At 35.8% G+C, this 22485-nt stretch overlaps 5 protein-coding genes across 8 annotated transcripts; 1 reads left to right on the plus strand and 4 right to left on the minus strand.

Annotated features, from left to right (window-relative positions):
• The first annotated feature begins 5325 nt into the window (after positions 1 to 5325).
• LOC18587776 (Myosin heavy chain-related protein) lies at positions 5326 to 8595 on the plus strand. 2 transcript variants are annotated; one of them, XM_088809554.1, is made up of 3 exons: positions 5326 to 5654; positions 5922 to 5994; positions 6134 to 8595. In XM_088809554.1, exon 3 carries the CDS (start codon positions 6335 to 6337, stop codon positions 8405 to 8407), a length of 2073 nt encoding a protein of 690 aa, XP_088665680.1. In that variant the 5' UTR covers positions 5326 to 5654; positions 5922 to 5994; positions 6134 to 6334; the 3' UTR covers positions 8408 to 8595. The 2 variants fall into 2 exon arrangements, with proteins under 2 accessions (XP_088665680.1, XP_007011833.3); XM_007011771.3 differs by lacking the exon at positions 5922 to 5994.
• Positions 8596 to 8841: 246 nt separating this feature from the next.
• On the minus strand, positions 8842 to 12218 carry LOC18587777 (Protein kinase superfamily protein). 3 transcript variants are annotated; one of them, XM_018127192.2, is made up of 6 exons: positions 11975 to 12218; positions 11619 to 11874; positions 11124 to 11491; positions 10941 to 11032; positions 10368 to 10841; positions 8842 to 10113 (listed from the first exon to the last, which is right to left on the minus strand). In XM_018127192.2, exons 3-6 carry the CDS (start codon positions 11487 to 11489, stop codon positions 9147 to 9149), a joined length of 1899 nt encoding a protein of 632 aa, XP_017982681.2. In that variant the 5' UTR covers positions 11490 to 11491; positions 11619 to 11874; positions 11975 to 12218; the 3' UTR covers positions 8842 to 9146. The 3 variants fall into 3 exon arrangements, with proteins under 3 accessions (XP_017982681.2, XP_007011834.3, XP_017982680.2); XM_007011772.3 differs by lacking the exon at positions 11619 to 11874 and having other exon boundaries at positions 8842 to 10098; XM_018127191.2 differs by lacking the exon at positions 11619 to 11874.
• A 1769-nt stretch (positions 12219 to 13987) lies between these two features.
• On the minus strand, positions 13988 to 14981 carry PDE334 (ATPase, F0 complex, subunit B/B', bacterial/chloroplast). Its single transcript, XM_018128252.2, has one exon. It carries the CDS (start codon positions 14777 to 14779, stop codon positions 14114 to 14116), a length of 666 nt encoding a protein of 221 aa, XP_017983741.2. The 5' UTR covers positions 14780 to 14981; the 3' UTR covers positions 13988 to 14113.
• A 186-nt stretch (positions 14982 to 15167) lies between these two features.
• LOC18587778 (Ubiquitin-like superfamily protein) lies at positions 15168 to 17466 on the minus strand. Its single transcript, XM_007011775.3, has 5 exons — positions 16783 to 17466; positions 16593 to 16692; positions 16330 to 16429; positions 16149 to 16237; positions 15168 to 15668 (listed from the first exon to the last, which is right to left on the minus strand). Exons 1-5 carry the CDS (start codon positions 16970 to 16972, stop codon positions 15344 to 15346), a joined length of 804 nt encoding a protein of 267 aa, XP_007011837.3. The 5' UTR covers positions 16973 to 17466; the 3' UTR covers positions 15168 to 15343.
• Positions 17467 to 18092: 626 nt separating this feature from the next.
• Positions 18093 to 21547, minus strand: LOC18587779 (Nucleotide/sugar transporter family protein). The gene is made up of 10 exons (XM_007011776.3): positions 21234 to 21547; positions 21021 to 21097; positions 20749 to 20910; positions 20519 to 20652; positions 19661 to 19791; positions 19507 to 19551; positions 19309 to 19406; positions 18815 to 18922; positions 18424 to 18480; positions 18093 to 18312 (listed from the first exon to the last, which is right to left on the minus strand). The coding sequence occupies exons 1-10, from the start codon at positions 21409 to 21411 to the stop codon at positions 18238 to 18240; spliced, it is 1065 nt and encodes a 354-aa protein (XP_007011838.3). The 5' UTR covers positions 21412 to 21547; the 3' UTR covers positions 18093 to 18237.
• Between the last annotated feature and the right edge of the window lie 938 nt (positions 21548 to 22485).

The following is a 22485-nucleotide window of genomic DNA, read 5'->3' on the forward strand; positions in this document are numbered from 1 at the left end:
CTCTCAGCCAGTACGACCACTATTTTGGCTTTCTCTTTTTCCTCCTCCTTCGAACACTAAAAAAAAAAAAAAAACCTCAAACTTTACTCTATTTGACAATAGTCAACCCCTTGCCACCCCCTATTTGCTTTGCTGACGCCACGCGCCGGGAGATGAAAGTAGGATTAGCTAAATGTAATCTCAAGTAGAAGATCTAATTTCTGGATGTCTGCACTGCTCAGTGTATCTAAGGCTCTTAAAACCAAGGTTTTGTTTGTTTTGTTTTTTAATTTTTTTTGTATTTTCTTTTCCCACAATCTAAAAAGGAAGATTCTATGGAATTACCGATTCACGGCCCGATGTATTAAAAGCAACATTACTTGTTTTTTTATCGTTTGAAACGAACAAACAAACGCAGCCTTAAAATCTTTCCTTTTCCTTATCCAACTTGTCTGAAAATGACGTGGCAATTTGATCTAGTATTATAATAGTAATAATAGTGTACTACCTTAAATGGAATCGCCACTGTAACTTTTTCTTCCCCGCCATGCCTGCCCCCGGCCATGGCTCAGTCTTTTGAGAAGAACGAGGTAAGGGTAGTTTGGTCATTTGGAACAAATTGACGGCTACTGATTGGCAGAGAATCATGCAGCAGAAGATTTTTCAGATTTTGGGAGGTGGTCCCCAAGGTGGCGGTCCCTCTCTCTCTCTTGCTTCATTTTTTTTTTTTTTGGTTCTTTCTCACAGCCTGGTGACCCGCCAAGTTGGCTATCACGAATGAGATGAGATGGGCCGTACACGTGGAGTGATGGAGGGATCTCAGCAGCCTTTGATGTGGGGCTCTAGAACAGTGGGGTTTATCGAAGCAACGGTGGAATGCTGCCACGTAGATAGATTGGTAATCTAGTTGCTTGTCTTTTCCTCAATTGACCATATATTGTTACTTTAATATCGAGGGCCCCAGTGGTAGATACGGATGACGTCATAATATGCAGAATTACTTTCCCCCGTTCTCAATCCATGCTCGTTTTTCACAAACTCCACATGAAAAACGAATGACTGGTTGAATATATAATAAAGATTTATATTTGATGTATCATACATATCATTTATATATTATTGGTGCATTTAAATTTTATTATTTTATTAATAAATAAATATAAAAATTAGTTAATTGTGTTTATTGCTATTGTATAAATATTATACAATAATTCACATAATATAAACTCATATTTCTATATAAAATTGTATTTAATGTAATACGTATATAAATTTTATAATTTATTAGTGAATCAAATGTTGTTATCTTATTAATAAATAAATTTAAAAAAATAAATACTCATAAATTAAAATATAAATTTATATTTACTGTAATATTTATGTATAAATTCTATACATTACTTGTAAATCAAATGTTATTTTCTTATTAATAAATAAATTTTAAAAAATAAACACTCATAAATGAAATATATTCATTTAAAAATCTTTTAAATTTTTATTTTCTACATTTATGAGATATCACAAATACTATAAACAATCACTTGATCAAATATAAATTCTTAAAAAAATATTTATAAAAGGATTTTAATGTTATTTTTTTATATAATTAGAAAAGTCAAATACTAAGGTGCTATTTGAATAATATAAAATTATGGTATAGTATTAGCAAAAATTATAAAACAAAAAAAAAAATTCACGTGCACGTGCATGTTTTCTAGTAGTGCTTCACGTTTTCACCAAAATATTGCGTAGTGGCATGTGGGTGAACGCGCCGAGGAATAGGCGTGGTGCCGCAGTTTTATTTGACGGACCCACAAAAATAAAAATTAACGTACGAGATTTACTGTTCATGGGCACGCGAGTGTACTCTAGAAACATGATAACATGATCATTAACGCTTTTGAGTTTTTGATAGACCAGACCACACCGCCCTCCCTCTCTCTCTCTCAAACACATCTTTTTGATTCGTTCTCACAAAAAAATTTATCCCCATGTTTTTCCAAACCCCCTCCACGCTCCTGATCTCCCCATCTCCATCTCCACCGTCCATTTTCATCATGCGTGATCTGCAACCTTTATACCTTTTATTTTTCTTCTCTTTTTTACATCTTCACGCAAAGTCAAAGGCATATGCGTGAGCTTTGATCCGATGTGCTTCGCCCTTTCATTCACCACCACGTGTCCATTTTCCGGAACCTACCCATATCGGAAATTTTAGTGGCATCGGAACAACACTATTTAAAGTTTTGGAATTTTCCTCCTCTTAAACACACAGAAAAAAAAAAGGCCAAATTAATTTTGTCTTTGCTTCGAAATTGTTGTGTCGGTACGTGTCACTACTAATCATTAATTTTAATTTATAAATTATTAAAAATATTAAATAAAACATAATTTAAAAATAAAAATAAAACATATTTTTTTACAAAAAATTAAGTTCGTGTTACAAAACATTACAATTGATAAACAGTCATTAATTAAAATATTATTTTTTATTTTTATACTCATATAACATTAATGTATTATCGACATAAACGTGAAAATGACATGTGATATTATATTATATCATTATCTGCTATAATATTTCAACATATCACATGAAATAAATGATAATTGATATTTTAATAAATAATAATTAATTAATTGTTAATTATAAATATCTATTTGATTTAAAAATATATAAAAAATTTTAATTGAGAGTAATATAAAAAATAAAACTTTTGTTAAATTATGTCTTGATTTTTTAATTTTTTACTTTTTTTCATATAAAAAACGTGTCATGATTTAATTTCTTTTTACTTTCCAAAGCAAAATAAATAGTAGTAATAGATTTAACATCTCAAATAGTTTATCCTAATGTTTTCATCTATGTGTTTGCATTTAAAAGGTCAACATATGTCTTGTTTGCACGTTAAGATCGACATATTTGTTCAACGTCGGGCACAACAAAACAAAAATATTACATCCTTGCAAAAATTTTCTTCACAAGTGTTTTCCAATTTCGACTTTGTAGCTAGGTTGACTCTAAAACATTTTCGTTATCTGATTTTCGATTCTCATTGTTGTCGACATGATATTTAGTACAAATTTCGTAACGATTTTTTTGCATACGAGTGAATAGAAATGATCATTCGATCAGTTTGATTAGTTTTATTTTAAAATTTTCCTAACCAAAATAAAAAAAAACTCTTATAAAAAAATAAAAATAAAAATCAATCAAATCATACCTTAAAATTGAAAATAGTTAAAACCAATTTACATTTTTTTATATATTTTTTAAAAATTTGTTAATGATCAAATTTTTATCAATTCAATTATAAAATTAAAAAATCGTAAATTGATCAAAATAGTAGAATAAATGATCTCTTATGATCAAATAATATCAAAATCAGAAAATTAAATCAAATTAACTAAATTCAATAATTTTTTATCAGTTTGATTTGCACCCCTAAATGCTCATCAATGATACCTTCCTTTTTTTTTAATAGGTTTGGGACCCATAAATAGAAGCTTGAACTAATTACATTGACAAGTATCTAAAACAAATAAACAAATATTATATTATTGATAATATTTACATATTTAAAAAAAATTCAAAATTTCAATCAATTTAATTATAAATTTTATTTACATATATTTTAAAAAAAGATTAATGAACAAATTTTTGATCAATTCAATTATAAATTTTAATACATATTAAAACAGTCGAAAAACTACCTCTCTCAATTGATTAATATCTAAATCGAAAAACCAAATCAAATTAAGTAAATCCGATCAATTATTTTGTTTTGCACGGAAAAATGTAATGTGAATGAATCTTTCGTTTTTTTTATTTATTTAAAAAGAAATAAATAAATAAGTATGTGTTGGGACCCCCAAACAGAAGCGTGATCTAATTACATTGACAAGTATCCAAAAATATAATTGGGCATGGACCTCGTACCACCCAAAGTTTATCTGTTAGAGATTGACAAAGATATGATTAAAAATACCTAACCTCAACTAAATCTTCACCAACACTTTACAGCTTATCATCACCCATGCACCTACTTTAGCTGTTTCTTTGTTTTATCCTCTTAATAATAATAATAATAAAAAATAATAATAATAATAATATTTCGTTGATGTGTGAATTGCTTAGAGAAACAAACGAGATTTCCTAACCTGATTTCCTCATCGTATCATTACAGCTTTGCGGACAATGATGTTTTTTCAAGCATAAGTCATGATCGTGACTATGATATTATGCTCTTCTTTGTAATAACACAATCCATTGGCTTTCAGCCAAATTTCAATATTTTCAGCTTTTTTGTCTTTGTCTGAGTACGGTTTTTTAATTTTTTTTTTCCTGTCAAAATGTTTAAATACTATTTGAAAGAGGAAAATGTGTTTGAAAAAAATTGCATTGGATACTTAATTTTTTTGATTTTTTAGACGTGATTACGTAATTGTTAATGTTATCGAGTCACATCATATATTATATTGACAAAAAATATCAATTGATATTCAATTCGAAAACAGTTAATTTTTCATTAAAATTAAAAATTTACATGAACATAAATCAAGAACAAAAAAAAAAAAAAAATCAAAATCGACTGAAGTTTTATGTTTCTTAAATAAAATTATTATGTTGAGCCCGGAACTTTATAGGTGGGCTGAGGCCATTATTTCCAAATATAGACATGGGCTAGGTTGCCTACCGTTTAGATGGTGGAGGGGATCCGCAATGTATGTAGGTCCATGCTCTTAGAACCCAAAGGAATGGACAAAAGAGCTACCCTGAATGATTACAAATGACAAAGGATGAATTAATTTTATCATATATTAATTAATAAATTAAATACTCAGATGTTTAAATTTAATAATATATTTTTAAATTTAAATATTGTAAATATGATATCCATTCAAGTTGAAACCTCTTAGCTTATGTTGTGTTCAGCTGTAAGTATGAGAAATACAACATGTCTAGACAGGTGGCATTAGGTATCAACCCATAATTCATAATGGAACAATGTGATTCACATAAACAAAAAGCCTACTTCACATCACAAAGTGTGAAGGTCACGTGAAGAGAAAAAAACTAAAGCCTCACTTTTTCCAATCCATGGCCAAGAATTTGCCACAGCCCTTCTCCCCTGTGAACCCAAAACTCCTCAAGAATTTGGCATCCAATGGGGTTTTCAATCGATCCATCCGGGTCCAGACAGATGCCACGGTGTTTGTCTTGTTCTTCTTCTTCCCATGGTCTAAGCCATTACACGTGTCATCCTCTCACACTTCCACCTAGTACGGGGGAAATCGCACGTAGGCAGTAAGGCTTCCGTTTAATTATCCGGAAAACCAAAAGTTTCATTTTCGGTGCAAGTTAGCGGGTGGCGTAGATTCGTGTTGTGTTTGCTAAAGTAAGTCTCTGTCCTTCTTTCTTTTCGGCTTTTTCCCTCCATTACTATCCATTGCTCCATCATCAAGTCACGTCCCCGTTCGAGCTAGGAACACCGCATCTTTTCCTGTCGATGTTCATCAAAGATGAGCTTTCTGTTAATCGAGGGGATTAAAGGGTTGGTTTTGGTTCAAGTAAATTAAGATTAGGGAATGTGCTGCTCTTGAGCTAAAACATGGGCTTCTCCGCTGCTCTTCGTCCCAATCTTTCAGTTACCTCTTCTCTTCATTGTAGCAAGGTGCTCTCTCAATCTCCTTTCTGTTTTTGGGTTATTTAGATTTTGATTTATATCCGTCCAGATAATTTGTTCTGTAATTTTTTGTTCTCCAGAATAAAGAATAATAATAAATGATGGAGAATCTTGGGGTTGTTGCTTTTCTAATTTCTTATCAATTTTCAGTTTTAATCTCTTTCTTCAATTATCAGAAGAAAAAGAACTATTAATAATAAGTCAATTATTTCACATATTCTAGAATTTAAAGCTAATTTTTATGTTTACTTATAGCTCGGAGTCTTGGATCCAGCGATTTCCATCTTTGCCAAGCTTAATCAATGTTTCTTTGGGCTAGACTATACTGGTAAAATCAGTAAATTGACCAAGGAAATAATGGCAAAAATTGTTGTAGATTTCATTGGAAGAAAAATGGAGTTTTAGATTTGTTTACTGTTTCCCAAGTGAATGACTAATTATTTATAGTTTGAGCTATGTTTATGCAGTTATCCTCGCGGCCAACGCGTGATTGGAAACAGAAGAGGCTACCTCTTTTGGCAGTGACAAAAAGAAGAGGCTATTCTCTGTTTATTGTCAAATCTATCATAAATAGCAGCAAGTCAAGCGTTAATGACAATGGGGCAACTGAACCTGCGAGAATTCTTCTTGAGAGATTGTTTGCACAGTCCCAGAAACTTGAACAAGGAATGAGTAGAGATGGTCAACCGCCTAAGGATTTTCACCTGTTTCTTAACCTTGAGACTCTGGAGTCTGATCTGCAGGCTGCTTTGACAGCCTTAAAGCAAAAGGAAGATGATCTACAGGATGCGGAAAGAATGGTTGTATTGGAACAAAGTCAACTAACCCGTGCAAAGGACGAGTTGGAGCAACGGGAGAAAGAAATTGCTGCTGCATCTTCTAAGCGTGAAAAGCTGGAAGAGGAGCTAAAGCAGGCAAATCTTGCATTTGCTTCTCAAGTCGGTCAGATAGAAGATTTGAAGCTTCAGCTTAAAGAACGAGACAAAGAGATTGCTGCTGCACAATCGGCACTCTCTGTGAAAGAAGATGAAATGGATAGAATGAGGAATGAAATGGTGAAGAAGAGCGAGGAAGCTGCCAAGATTGAATCTGAACTTAAATCCAAGTCTCAGATCCTGAATGAAGCCAATGAGGTTTTGAAGAAACAAAAAATTGAGCTTCAAGGACTCAAAGAAGCAATTCGAGAGAAAGATAAGCAGTTAGAAACTTCTATGACTCTTAGGAAACTTGAAGAGGAGAAGCTGAAAGCTGCTGAGGCTAAATTGCAGCAGCAGACAATGGAGTGGCTATTAGCGCAAGAAGAATTGAAGAAACTGGCAGAAGAAGCATCTAGACACACAGGAGAAGCTAATGAAACCTTTGAAGATTTCAGAAGAGTGAAGCAGCTACTTTCTGATGTGAGGTCTCAGTTGGTTTCTTCTCAGAAATCTCTGGCATCGTCCAGGCAGCAAATGGCACAACAAGAACAGTTATTGGAAAAGCAACTTGAAGAGCTTGAAGAACAGAAGAGAAGTGTTGCATCATACATGGAAAGTTTGAAAAATGCCCAGATAGAAGTTGAGAGTGAGAGAGTGAAGCTTAGGGTTGTGGATGCTCGAAACAAGGAGCTTGAACGGGATTTATCTGTGGAGAGGGAGCTAATAGAAGAGTTACAGGAGGAGTTGAAGAAAGAGAAATCTTCACTTCAGCAGGCTATCCAGGATGTCTCTTTTCTTCGTCAGAATTTAGAGCAGAAAAATGCTGAGTTTGGTGAAATGAGCAATGTTCTGCAAAGTAAAGAAGCAGATTTGGTGGAGGCTAAGCTCGAAATCCACCATCTGAAATCTGAGCGGGCTTCACTTCAGCTTATCTTGGAGGAGAAAGATCTGGAACTCTCCAATGCCAGGAAGAATTTAGAGCAAGTAAATCAGGAGATTGTAGAGCTGAAGATGCTTATGAGCAGCAGAGAAAATCAGCTCATTCAAGCGGCTGCTTTATTAAAGGAGAAAGATGAACATGTTCAGAAAGTACAAGATGAGTTGAATGACACAAAGATAAAATTCTCTGAAGCTGAAACTGTGATAGAGCGAATTGCAGAACTCACGAACAGACTAGTTAGCTCTGCTAAAGATGAAGATAATAATGTGTTGAGGCCTGTTGATGATGTGAGCCATGAATTAATGCATCAGCTGGTAGATAGACCTAATGATTTCAGATTGCAGAAAAAACAGCTTGAAACAGAACTCAAATCCACCAAAGAGAGCTTAAAAGTTAAAGAAATGGAAGTTCTTGCTGCACAGAGGGCTCTCACAATAAAAGATGAGGAGCTCAAAATGGTTCTTGGGAGGCTGGAGGCAAGAGAAAAAGAAGTACAAAGGCTGAAGGAAGAAATGGTTGAAGATGCTAATGATCTAAAGAAGCTTTATGCCTTGGCACAAGAGAGAATTGGGGAGATAAGTATTGGTGATTTGGCTATTGAGAAGCTTCAACTTGAGGCAGCTCAACTGGAAATTGAAGCTGCCACTAGCGCTCTTCAGAAACTAGCTGAAATGAGCCGTGAACTCTTGAATAAAGCTAGCATGAGTGTTGAGGCTGATTCTGATACCAGTATCTTCGTGCAACGTAGTTCTGATCCCATGCTTAGCATGATTGAGAACAATGAATGTTTCACTGAGGTTCAAACAGGATTAGCCAGGCTTTCAGCTTTGACAGAGCAGCTGGTGAAAGATGCCGGAATTGTTGGTGCACAACTGCAAAGTTGAAGAAGCTCCCGACTGGATTTTGTATATAGATATTGACCTGTTTTTGCTTTCAGTGGGAGGGAGAGATAAGTGGCCTGTTCAACTAAGTAAAATTTTCGGTTGTGGGTTGGTTGTCTACTTATACTATTTGATCATATTCTCATCCATCGTGCAGATGTGAAGCCTATATATTCTTTATTTTATGCTGAGTGAAACTATAATAATGTTGCTTTATGAGGTATCTTCTGAGCAATAGTTTCTAAACTATTTATCCATTGCCCAAAAGCCCATAACATCAGCATCTCTCCCTAAGAGCAGTTCTTTTGCAAACACGCCATATTTGCGCTCTCTTTATTATCAGAGCACAATGAAGATGCAACTGTTCAAAGTATAACACTTAAATTCTAACACCTTATCATTTCCATTTTTTCCTTTAAGTTGGACATCCAACAAGATACCATCAAAAAATCAACTAAAGGTCGAACAATATTCTGATAGAAAGAATCCAAACCAGTTGGATCATGCCCTTCACCCAGACCCTTAAACAGAGCAGATATAGACTGTAATCATCATCACAAGATTTAGATCAGCTGGTTATGTGTGTAAGCAAATAGACTGCACTAGTATATATACAACTTAGCATAAAAGATAAGATGCTCACAATAAGATGTAATTAACCATTTACCGCAGAAACTGTTTCCTACTGCAACTCAACAGAGTTAGTAAGATTGCCTTCTGGTATCTGAACTAGGCCAGGAAACTACCGAGTGGCACCTTCCCTGAAAAGGATATTTGCCACAGGCGGTGGAAGCCAAGCTGGGTTGCCAGCAGTCTGCCCATCCATATGTTGGAAATCACTCTGAATTACACTGCTCTGTCGCTTCACCTTTGACTTACTAATTCTCTTTCCAACAAAAAATCCCACCTTCATTGCTGTTAATAGACCCAATGCAACTAGAAATGGCCTCACAGCCCAGTGAAAATCCTCAAGATGTTGATACTTCTTCACCAACCCTGGACAATTGTTAAAAGAAACCACTTCCACTTCAGCTGGATCGGCCAAAAATTTGCCCACTTCCTCTCCAATGGTTAATCTACCTGGGAACTTAACAACAAGGCATCCATTTGGCAGGATCCAGCAAATTTTCCCAGTAGCCCAAATGCCTCCTCTTTTACGAGGCCAATCAAAGCGAGGGCTAAGCACGTTAGATTTCAGCCTAACAAACTGACCAACGCAGTAAGATTCTGCCATCTGAAACTCTGAAGAATTTCCCTTCCAAAGAGTTTCCAACCCGATAAACCCAACAGCAATACTTCCATCACGGTCAATGGAATGAAGAATACCTACTGGTGAGTGCCTTTTGTCTTCCTCTTTCAAGCGTATCCAGTCCCCAGCTGCTAAGCCAAGAGTGACCCTCTCCAGTGTCGAAAAATGAACTCTTATAGGGTCATGAATGCCATGAACCCTCACCAAAGCAAAACCATCATGATCCGTGATGTGTTCTAAACCCACCACGGTTCCTTCAGGGACATTCATATTTTCAGGTTTGCATGAGTTAGGTGGCTTTCTGGAACGCACAATGTCACCCACTTGCAAACGATCCTTTGAAAGAAACCACCCTGTGTAGCCAGTAAAGCTACTTAAATTGTCTGATACTGTTGTGCTCCCAAGACCTGTCCATTGCACATCATCTTCACCTCCAATCTCTGAGCTGAGAATGTGGTTACTAGACAAAGGTATTAAGCAAGTAGGTTACTGGGGAATAAGTATAAGAACACTCAACATTGTCAGTTAAAATTAGTTGCATGACCAGCTTAAACAAATTTTCACGTGCACAATATTTTTAACTGCATATTACATAATTGTTTAGCATTTCATACTTCAGAACAACGAGGGGGGAGAAGAGAGAAAAATAAAGAGCAGGGGCCTTATTTCTATCTTAAACTTCAGAACTGAATGTATACATAGAAGGGGACCTACCTGTTAAACACCTCTAATATGTGTTTCATCAAAGGACGACTTCTGAAGTCATACTCAAAGCAGCCAATAAGAACTTTCTCAACCGGAGGAGGAAGACCACTTGGAATAAGTGGTTTTTCCTGTTTTCTGACAACCAGATCATAAATTTCATCAGCTGATTTCCCACTCCAAGGAACAATGCCGGTGAGCATTTCCACAATGCTGCATGCAAATCCCCATGAATCAGTCTCAAATGATATTGGCCCTCTGGTTTCCGGTTGCCACTGTTCTGGAGCCATGTAATTGGGCGTTCCAAGCCTGTGTGCCATATCTGAGCTGGGCAATCTAATTCCCAGGAGCAAATATGGAATGCCAATATCTCCTAGAACTGCTTGGTCAGTGCCATTAAGAAGAAAGTTAAAGGGTTTAAGGTTAAGAACCAAGATCCCTTTTGAGTGCAATTCCGAAATTCCCTGTGCCAAATTGGTCCCATACCTGCAAACATCAGACGCACTAAACGTAAGAATTAACTCTCTTTGCTTCCTTAAGATAAAGAAAAAGGCATAATCTTCCACCTATTCCAGACTACATCACCTCAAAACACAAGGAAGTGAGAGCTTTCCTCCCTTAAGGCGAGTCATTTTATCCCCAATTGATCCTTCATAAAATTTCATAATGATACATATCTGCAAGAAAAACACAAAGAATCAATTCTTAGCAAGATAACCAACTGTCATCTGGCTAACCAAAAACACCCACATTAGCTGCAACACCCACCTTTCCATTTATAACAGAAGTTCCCTGTAGATAACAAATATTATTCACACCTTGGCACTTAGAATATAAATCATCAAACTTATCCAACAAAGTCCTCATGTCATCCTGCTTAATTGCATGCAACATCTTGATGACTACTTCATAAGACTGATCATAATCTGCAGTCGAACTATGATAAGTTGCTAACCAAACATCACCAAAGGGTCCCCTTCCAATCCTATGCCTAAGTTTCAATTTTGACGGGTCAATCCATGGAATTCTCTGACTCGAAGCCGCTACCACGGTTCTAAGTTTGTCATCATCACCTTCCAGAATCTCGTACTCAGAAAAACTGGCGGACAGAGCGTCGACAACTTTCCCAGCCATTCCTTCAACCCAACAACAACAAAAAGACAAAAAAGGCAACTTAACAAAATACCCATCGAAGGAAAACCATGCAAAAATGCTAGCTGATACTAAAACCATGAATTCTCTAAGCATCAGATTTGATCTTACAAAGTAACAAGTCTAATGGGTCTTGGTTCTGATAATCCATCACAGAGGATTCAATAGAGCCTTCTTTTCTTTAAAAAAATTACTAGTCAAAACTCTTCTTTGCAAGTAAGCTAAATGAAAACAGAAAAAGTAAAAACAACCAGCAAATAAAAAAAAAAGATATTTAAACATGAATATTCTCAATAAACTCCCTTTTTTCCTTCTTGTTTTCTCTTTATACAAGGAATCTACACTGGAGACGAGACGCTTTCTTTTCCTAAGAGAACCCAGAAAAAGAAGAAGAAGAAGATGATGATGAAAAACATGATACCCACCATATTTAGACAGTACAAGTGTTGTAGTAAACGACAACTCACCTTAATTAAGACCAAATTCGACCGGCTGAGCTACAAAGAGAGCAGTCGAATGAGGAGAGTCTTTGAGATATCGACGAATTAGAGATGGAAAAACAAGACCAACTGAAACGAGGGTGAGGGTTTTAAAAGATATTTGAAGCTAAAAATAGACAAATAATTAGAAGGAAAAAGCAAAGGAAAGTGAAGAGTGTGGGAAAGACAGAAACAGAGAAGTTAAAAAGAAGAGAAGTTGCAGAAGAAACTGTTACTTTGGAATCTAAAACGAGAGGGATGTTACAACCTCGACGAAAGTGGGCCCACAATGGGCCTATTTACCATTTAGTCCAATCAAATATAAATTATTAGCATAATTAGATAAATAAATATTATTAATCGTTTTCATAATTAATATAAATATTTTTTATAATTTTGTTTTTTAAATAAAAAGAAATAAAAAAATGCTAAAACTTTCATTTTTAAATCAAATTGTATTTTTAATTCCTTTTTATTTAATTTGTAAATTTATGTTTGCATAGCATTGACCTTAATAAGTTAAAAAAAAAAGAAAGTCCACGACTTTATATACTTCGAATTAAATTATTTCCGACTTGGCTTTCATTTTTCAGATTTCTTTTTCTATGAAAAGATTACTTCTAATGATTTCTTTTTTAAGAATCTCTGAATTTGAAATATGATCATATCGAGATAAGAGATTAGTGATGGTAGATTGATGGAGTCATAACAAAATTAAAAGGGATTGATTTGTTCACATAAGTTTAGCCAAATTCATTGTTATGAGTTTGTAAAATGGTACAAACATAATCACCAACTGGCTTTGAGTATGATGATGTAACTGGACATTACATGTTCCACTTAGTTTTAAGTCAATGCCAAAAGACAAAAAGAATCATTGGGTTTTTCTTTCTCTTATTTTTTTGTTATCTTTTATTAAATATTTCATTTATATATTTATTAATTGGGTTCTCCTTTTTATCTTCATCTGGGGCTTAAGACTGGTGTTGAGTCAGAAGAGAAGACAGCTTGTCTGTGGAAACGTCTGGGGTTGAAATCCTTGTAAGACAAGCCGATTTCACATGCTCCATTCATAGCAATGTTAATTAACAACAATTGGCCTTTGCTTGAACACAAAGCCATGGAGTTTATCAAAATACCAGCCGAACCTGCATTTTGTTTTTGAGGATATTAGCTTGTCGTGGTTTAGGGTGAGAATTAGATACAAGTACTAGTATTAAAGCTTTTTTGCCATTCATTTCCATTGAACTTCCAGAGGTAGCAGTAGAGAATACTATGTAGTCCTGAAAACTGTTCTATTCTGCCAGGTTCATTGTCTGATTTTCGATTTTCATCATTCTTAATTTCACATAAGAAGTTTGTGAAGACGATGTTACCTTCTATGAACAGAATCTTGAGATTCTTCGAGTCAAAATAGATAATAGACAATCAGTATCAGAGCACTCATCGTTCAAAAAAAAAAAAAATGGGAGCTGAGTGCTGTAAGGGTGCAAAATACTACATGGTGTGCACGTAGTGAGAGCCACCTCTCGAACCTGTGAGAGTCACTTTTTAAGAATTCTAACGCCTAGTGTGTGACCTTGGTTCTGTGTTCAAGGAAGATTGTGATGTCCTCCATTGGGAATTTGTCAAGATTCACTATAATCTATATGTTCAAACTTAAGCCAGCCCTTTTTTTTTTCTTCCAATTCACTCTATTTTCCTTCCTTCCTACCTTAGTGTTAAAGCCTCAAAAAGCTGTCTTTGGTCACTTAATGTGGAAGGGCATTAGTTGATGGATGATCAATAGATGAATATAAACCACCAGATCAAAAGATTCTCAGCGGAAAAACAGTTACTATATCAGAACAGTAAGCAAGGGTCTTGACATAGCCCCCTCTCAGTTTTTAAAGTTTGTTTGGGACTTGAGAAAATTAACCGGTGCTTTTCCTCCCACCGACTATGGCAGAGAAATTATCTTATAAAAGAATGCAAAAATGAAAAGAAGCAAGAAGAACAAGATGGGGTTCAATAAGTACAATTCAATCTTATGATTACATATATCGATGGTTGATGTAGCTCAAAATTATATAGACATTTTTTAACTCAAAATTAAAACCAAATGGACAATGGGAATAAAGCAGATGATTAGAGAGGAAGCACCTTCTTGACAATCTCCTGACTGAGAGCAGAAATCTGGGAATCAAGTGCCTTGATGGTCTCTTCCTTTTGTTTCTCCAAATTAGCCAAAGCTTCCTGTAACTCAGCCTCAACTTTCTTCCTTCCCTCAGCCAGCTTCCCCTCAAGTTCCAACTGGGTCTCTTTCTTCATCTTGTTTAAAGCAGCTGAGATTTCAGCTCTTGCAGCTCTCATGATAGCTGTAGCCTGCTCTTCAAGCTGCTTCACATCCTCAGAGGTGTCCTTCACGCTGGCAAGTTTCTCTTTAATGGCAGCATCTCTCTCATCCATGAATTTCCCAAGTGGGGTAAAGTAGATCTTGTCAAGAGCAAACATGAGGAGCAAGAACTGAACCATCATAATCGGAAGAGTTAAGTTGAAGTCAAAAAGAGCAGCCTTCTCTATTTCCTCCGCAAGAGAAGGTGGGGCAAAGGATAAAGAGGTGGCGGTCAAGAGGGAGATGGATTTGAGAGTAGAGGAAGAAAAGTAGAGGATTTGTTGGGATTTCAAGAATTTTGGGGTGGGGATTTTTGGGAGGGAAAGTTGTTGGATTTGTTGGAGTTTGGGTTTGGAAGGAAGGGAGGAGGATGTAACTGGGACTATAGATTTTGAGGAGGCCATGATCATGCTGGCCATGGCTTTTGGTGTGGTTGTTTCTGGTTTGGCAAAACTAGGGAGGCGATGATGAGTATTTGATTGGAAAAATGTGGGATGGTGTGTTACAAATTGGAAGATGGGATCTTTTGTGTGGAGCTGGGGAGTGAAATTTTTGCAGAAGGCTATCTCATTCTTCGCCACACAAAGTGATGAGGATGCGGTGGACTCTACGGGGGAAACCAGGGTGACAATCAGTTTGTGTTTCAGTTTCACACGTGCAATTGGGAATGGGGGCAAATGGGCTTTGCGTTGGGGGTCTGGCAGAGAGTTCAAATTGGGCTTACTCAAGCCTTTTTATCTGTTCATCAGATGATGTAAAACTAGGTATGCACAAAAGGATTGAGATAAACTGATAAAAAAAAAAAAATCAGCCTCAAGAATGATCCATTTTAGTGGTTCATGCTGGTGTAAGAACAGAAACTAGTACTATTTGTGTTCAAAATTTTTACAAGATGTGACAGCATGTTGAGAGTATCAGGTGAAGAACAGAAACACAGCCTTAAGGCTAATCCAAACCAATCCAACAGTGTCAATGATACACATTTAGTCTTCCTTCCATGTATGCTTTCGATAATAGTTTGTACTGCCCCAAAGCCGCAAGATTTTTCTAAAGTTACCCAAGAAACTAGAACCATATCTTGACTGGCAAACTACGCCTTTGCGAGATCCTGTTTTTCTAATGGTTGACATCCTTGAATATGAGGACCAACCTCTCCATAAGTGACCGAACCGGCATTCTTGTTCCACAACAATACTTGGACTTTCATCTTTGTGAGTCTGGTACCTTCCATTCTCCATATCATCGTACTCATCATCTTCTTCATCATTCTGTTCACTCCCTAAAGAGCTGGCTGAGCTTGATATTGACCTGCATATGTCGACTTGGCTCATCATTAGAGCACTATAGTTGCAAGATGAATTTTAAAGGTTTGACCACTTGAGTCTGCAAAGGAGGATATCTTAAGCGTCTAATGGTTTCAAGGTTTAACCATGCAGGTATAATATAGCCTACAACCTCCCTGTTTATGGATCGCTGTCTCATGACTTCTGCAATTCTGAGTCCCTAGTACAGAAAGCAATGCTCTCATTGGGATTCGAGTTAGTAAATAGGTCATAGAGTCCACAAATACTAACTAATTGGAGGTTTAAATGGGGCACTGATGCTTTACAAATATGAAAACAGGAAACATTGTCATTACAGTGGAAAAAGACCATTCAGCCCAAGTCAGTCTTGTTTGTGCTTGTATAAGCAGGTGCAGCAGATTTTATTTTTGTTAGCAGTGGATACTGATAATATGCTTGTAACAGGTATGCATAAAGGAAGAATAGTCGAGGTAAAAGGCCTTACAGATATGATTGTTTTCGGGCAACAATCCTTCTCTTTGATTGAATCTTTGTCATGTTATAGATGGGCGAGATATGCCTAATAAAACGAAGCTGAAGACAAAAACAAAAAGAAAAAGTCATCATGGGAATTAAAATGTTATGTCAAATTATGTGCTAAGAACAGAGGAAACATTGCTACAAACCTGATCACCATCCCTGATGCCGTAGTTTATGATACTGTCAGTGTCTGTGACCAATTTCCAACCTTCATAACACAAGGCAAAATGTCCCCAAACATGCGGCCTCCATGAAGAAGAATGCAGATTGAAATGAATCATATCACAAAAAAGCAATTCAATGTCAAGAACACATCAATACAAACGACCAAATTTTTATGAATCCATCTGTTTCTCGGGTGCAGGATGAGCACCAATTCATACAATATGGGCATAGAAATGAAACATACCACGAAATCTTTCCTGGACCTTTTGTTGGCATATGGCTAAACACATCCTGGACCGCGAGCTTGAGCTCTGCAATTGTGGCCGATTTTATAACTTCAACGTCTGCAAAACATTGAAATCAATTTCCATCAATGGAACACAAATTTCTATGGAAACAACAAGGAAAAGAAAAGAGGAGAGAAACGTACGTACCAAAGGAAGAGCCATCCAATTTGAGAACGGAGAGCTTGATGGGTTCCTCTGGAAGCTTAGAATAAGAGAAGCTTTTACGAGAGAAGCCATTGACAATCACCAGGGAAGGCAATGACGAAGAGATAGACCTCCTTGGCTTCTCCAGAGAAGCCCTTGGGGTAGAGAATTCCTCCACTTCGATTCTCAACATGCTGTCAAGAAAAAAACCCAAGGCCAAAAAAAGAAAAAAAGAAAAAAGAAAGGACACGAAAAACGACCAGAAGAACTCGCCGCTTTTGTGTCGGGAAAAAAACCAGCTACCGAAGGCTCAGCCCATTTTAGAGCGAGAAGGTCTATAAGAAAGAAGAAACTTTGATTCTTTGGAGAAAGCGACACGCATCTTCGATAAACGTTAGGAGCTTGATTATGTCGGGGGAGATTCTCTATCAGAGAGATATTAGAGAAAACAATTGAGGATGCTTCCCTATTTTTGGCTTTCTTTGGTACTTGTTTGACGGTTAGGAAAGAGATGACAGTTTGGGAATTCTTAACGGTTTAGGCTGTCGGTTGTCATGCGCGCCATTTTTTTTTTCTTGACTTTAGCTTGGCAAATGATTTTCTGACTGTTAGCCGTTTGGTTGATGAGAAAATTAGACAATTAGCTAATAAGAGAAACTTGAAACCAACCTAGCCCAAATAAAAATTAAATTAAACTTTTATCTTTTTACTTTTTTTAAAAAAATTATTTTCTCGTTTTCATGTTGTCTCTATTGGATTATGAAAAAAAAAGACAATCTATAAGATTTATTATAAATGTTATGAAATTGCACATTTTCGGATTTTAAATTTATAAATGTCGGTGTTATGCATTAAAAAGACAGTAATGAACTTGTAACGAGCATTACATATCTTAACAAGTTAACTTTTCGAAAAAAAAGTACTAAGAAATCTCATATTTTCGGATTCTAAATTTATAGATTGGAAAGAAAACAAGAATTACATACCCTAACAAGTGAACTTATCGAAAAGAAAGTAATGGTATTGTGACATTTGCTTATGTGTAAAACTAGGAAGACGAGGTGAAACCTAAAAACCAAGGTTGACCTTTCTGTAAAAGGCAACTGTTTGTTCTGTAATAAGGAGATTGACTCTCGGGATACAGAACCGAAGGAAGAAGGACTGGGATTCAGAATTCAGACTTGATCCTTGCAGCACAGAAGGAACACAAAATTTTACACCTCCCTTGCACCTGTCACAGTGGAAACCACCGTATGGGGGATGGTTGGAATTAAACTCTGATGGGGTCGACTCTATGCAATGCAACCCAGGCGTAGTAGAGAGTGGTACTGTTATTTGAGATTCTGAGGGGAACTGGGAAGGTGGAGTTTCCGGATATCAAATCATTTCAGTTTAATACATTTTCATTCGTCTTCGGACCAAAAAAAATAGACAGTACTTGTTTGTTAACCTGACCAGTCATTTCCCTACAAGCTTGTAGTAGGCATACAAACCAGAACCAACAAACCCCAGCAATTGCCCGATAACATTCAGCTGCAACAAAAACAAATTGAGTCCCATCACATGAGTGCAACTGGAAAGGAAAGTTACAATTTATGTGCCATATTAACTCGCAGCAAGACTAAGATAAGAGTGAGCACTTACAATATCAAAGGGAAGCCCACCAAAAAGTATCCAGCCAAGTCCAATGGTAAAAAGATCCTACAACAGCACATTAACTAGCAAATCAGAGAACAAATTTGGAAACTATGTACTTGTATGTGCTTCATGACAGTAAACATAGCAAAGAGACATCTATTGCTAATTGAATGGCATACCCTGCAAGCGGCATCTATAAATGCAAAGTCAGAAACTCGAAAACTAATAAATAATTCTTCTAAAAGTGTTTAGCATTATGGAGCTTCATTCAGATGATTCCTCAATTAAACAGGATTAGCAAGTGTAAGAGAGAAATCACAGTTCATTGTTTTTCCATGGCTGCCATATTGTCTGAGAACAATGCATGAATCAGGATTTAAGATATATTTAAACGAACCTTCAGATTGCCACAAATGGTTTGCGTGACTGCTGAATTGAGAGTTGTGTTCAAGAATATAGTGTAATTCAAGAAGAAAGCTAGAGTACAGGAAAGAATCAACACAGCCTGTCCAAAAAGGAGGGGTAAACACAACACATTGTTAAAACCTGCTTCAGTAATTTGTAGTAAAACTCAAAAAGCATTGCAACAAGAGAAGAACTGTACAGTGTTTAAGTTTTCTAAACTTCAAGAGAATTAAACCAGGCACATATAGAAGTGATGTCTATAATCCCTTAAAATTATAGAAAACAGTTAAAAAGTAATTCATTGTGGACAATTTATTAAAAGCTTTAACTGCCAGTTATAGAAAGAGTTTAAGTGCACTAAGATGTTCCAAAACAGTCCTTTTACCTTAAGCAATTCCCAGAGAGAGAAAGAAGACTAGGGAACAAAGAAGCAATTCCCAATCATAAAAATCTATACATGAATTTCCTTGAAAGAGCAGCACATACCAAAAAACCAGGTGACAAGAGGTAAGGAAAATTCATTGTAGTCTTCAAGTCGCCATGAAGAAATGTCCACAACAACAAAACTGGCCCACAGATTATACCTATTGTACAAATTCAGTTAATCTTACGTATAGCTAGGACCAAAAATTATGTTACTATAGAAGAAAAGGATATGCGATTCAAGTTGGAGCCATTAATTACCATTACACCACATAAGCCCAAAGCTATTAAGTCTACTAGATTTCCCTGACAAAAGAGGAAATATATGTAAGTACATAACAAATTGACCAAAATATTGAAGAGGAAATGTGGTTAAAAGGAAAAAGTAGAAGAAAGAAAAAGGTGAGAGTGCTACCAATGCGGGCTATGGTTGCAAGATATATTGCTGTGGTGATGTTGGCTAAGAAAACAACAGCATACCCATAGAAGTCAAATGACAAGTCCCGAGCTCCCGCAACAAATGCACCAAGAACAATCAACCCAACACTGATAACATCCTTAAAATTTTTCAGTTAAACGAAGAAATCAGAAACATGGCTATGCAAGTGAAAATTCTCTCAACATTTCCCATTGACAAACATTATGCACCTAATCCAAGGTTTTAAAAACCACCAGGTCAAATTCCCACAATTGATCACCTATATAGCTAGAAGATGGTCAAGTCACAGCAGAAGGAAGATTGGATCCTGCCATAACCACAATCTTAAACCAGAGACAAAAAGGTGGGCACAAATCATCAGATTAGCATATAAAAGATGTCTGAACACATTATCTGTAAGATGAAGCACATAATACTTATTTACTTGTTCCAATATTTTTCTTCAATATGATTCAATTTTTACAAATCTTTACTGCCATTTGCTTATATCTACCATGTGCATCAAAGAAAGGGGAACTGGATAAACTGAGCTTAGAGTTGGCTCCCACCTCTGATGGGAACACACCAAAGCTATCATAAGCCTTTCCATTGATCACCTTCAAATTTTGTATTAGCACGTGTTTCATTACAAGAAAATAACCAGACAAAACTTATGCTTCAAAATCATGTAGTAGCATGCTCCTGGCAATCCAATCAAGCATAATGTAAGAAGCTTTTACAAATAAATTTCAAGAAACTTTAGCTAGAGGTATAACTAACCAGATTCCCTCAATTTTCAACAAATCACGTGTCCTATGACAACAACAGCGTGAAAGTAATCAAAGCACCAGTTACCTTCCAATTATAGACAATGTATACTTCTGTCCTGCCAGAAGAAACTCCACAAGCATTGTAAATACGACAGTAATTCGCCTCAGAGTAGTGTACATGGGAACATTGACTCCTCGAACAGACTCCACCGAGACTAGCTTTCAAGGAGAAAGAGAAACAAACCAATTTTTTCATTAGCCAAAACCAAGGACACAATAAGTAAACAATTATTCATAAAAAGAAGAATATAGTACCATGTAAAGCAAATAGGCTCCTGCAAGAGGAAGGGTGTGAATCAATGTTTTCAAGGGCACCAAACTCGTCTTGCTATCAGAAATGGTCAAATATTCATTGTTAGAGAAAGATATAATCTTCCACCGTCTCAGCACATAGAGGAAAGAACACGAACTTATCATCTGCCAAGAAAGAATACAAGAAATTTATCAAACAATTAAGAAACATTGAAAATGAATCATACTGCAAGTTATTGAGTCAATTTCAGGTAACAAAAATTCTCTATCTTTACCTGAAAGAGTGTAATTACATTCGCACAAGGGAAACTATAAGAAGATAAAGCTGCTTTATTGAAGAGTATCAAAAGCACTGCAAAAAAATACCCATTTTTCCATTAAAAAACAACGACCTGAGCCTCAAATTAGCGCCAAATTGAACAGCTACATTACATAAACAAACAAGAATAAAAAATTGAAGAAGAAAAAGGAAAGGAAAGGGAACGTACCAGCGCAAGACATGTAAGAGACGGCAGCGTAGGCTCCTCTTTTCGACATGGCGGATCCTTTAAAGAGCATTTCGTCTCCTCTTTTCAGAAGCCGCTCTTTCTCTTCTTGCTCGTCTATCGGAGGATCCGAAATCGGAAGAACCGGGTTCTTGATGGTATTCGTCGCCATCATAGACATTTCTTTGTGCTCTCTCTCTCCCTCTCTCTCTCTCTCTCTTTGCTCTGTTTCTGGCTTTTTTGTTTGTTTTGAGAAGACGACTTCGACGATAGTCGTTGGGAAGGGAAGCTTCCAAGCACGGCAACGATAAAGTGCGAAGACTGAGCCACAGAGTGAACTCCGAATAACGACCGCAGCCGAGGAATTACCAACTAGGCCCAATTTCTTTGGGCTCAGTCCAAACTATTCCCAAATTTTTTGCCTACTTTAGTGCAATTGAATTGGGCCGGATGCAAATCCTAATAATCAAAATTTTTAATAATAAGTATATTTAGGTATAATATCCTTTAATTTTGAAGTATTTCGATTCAAATTTGATTAAAATTCAATTATAAATACTTTATACAGATTCAATTAAAAATTAATAGTTAAAATTTAAATTCAATTATTAATACTAGTAAAAAAACTTAATTCTTAATTCAAATTTTTAAAAACATATTTAGAATAAGTAGTAAAATTTTAATAAATACTATATTAATTATAAGTAATTTATAAAAAAAATAGAAAATTGAAATTAATATTAAAAATTACATTTATAGTAAAATTCGAGTACTAGTATCCATAAGAATTACCCGAACCCTATTTTTACTATTTAAATCTTATTCGAATTAGATTACAAAATATCTTAATTTTATATAATTAAATAAAAAATAAAAATAATTAATTACAAAGTGTATAATTTTTGAGAAAAAAAGGATTAGCTAATAATTCCTTAGCTCCAACCTTTTTAGGGAGACCATTTAGTGAAAAAGTCAAACAAGGGGGCCAAAAGGGAAAGGAGCAATAATTCTCAGGATTGCTGCCAATGAAATGACGTCATTCAAGTAAACACTCATTCCATTTGATGACTACCGCCCAAGGCAAGTTTCTTCCTCAGCTTCTGTTTCTTCCTTTCGATTTTAAACAGCTTTTCATTCTAGAAATAAAGGGTGTAAACCCATGTGGTTGTCATGGACATTTTGTATTTGAATTCATAACCCAGATTTTCTCATAGCTAAAGAGGAAACTGAGGGGCTCAAGGTCAAGAGTTTTTTC

The sequence above is a fragment of the Theobroma cacao genome, chromosome 9 (genome assembly GCF_053813885.1).
Source record: "Theobroma cacao isolate CCN51 chromosome 9, ASM5381388v1, whole genome shotgun sequence".
NCBI lineage: Eukaryota > Viridiplantae > Streptophyta > Magnoliopsida > Malvales > Malvaceae > Theobroma > Theobroma cacao.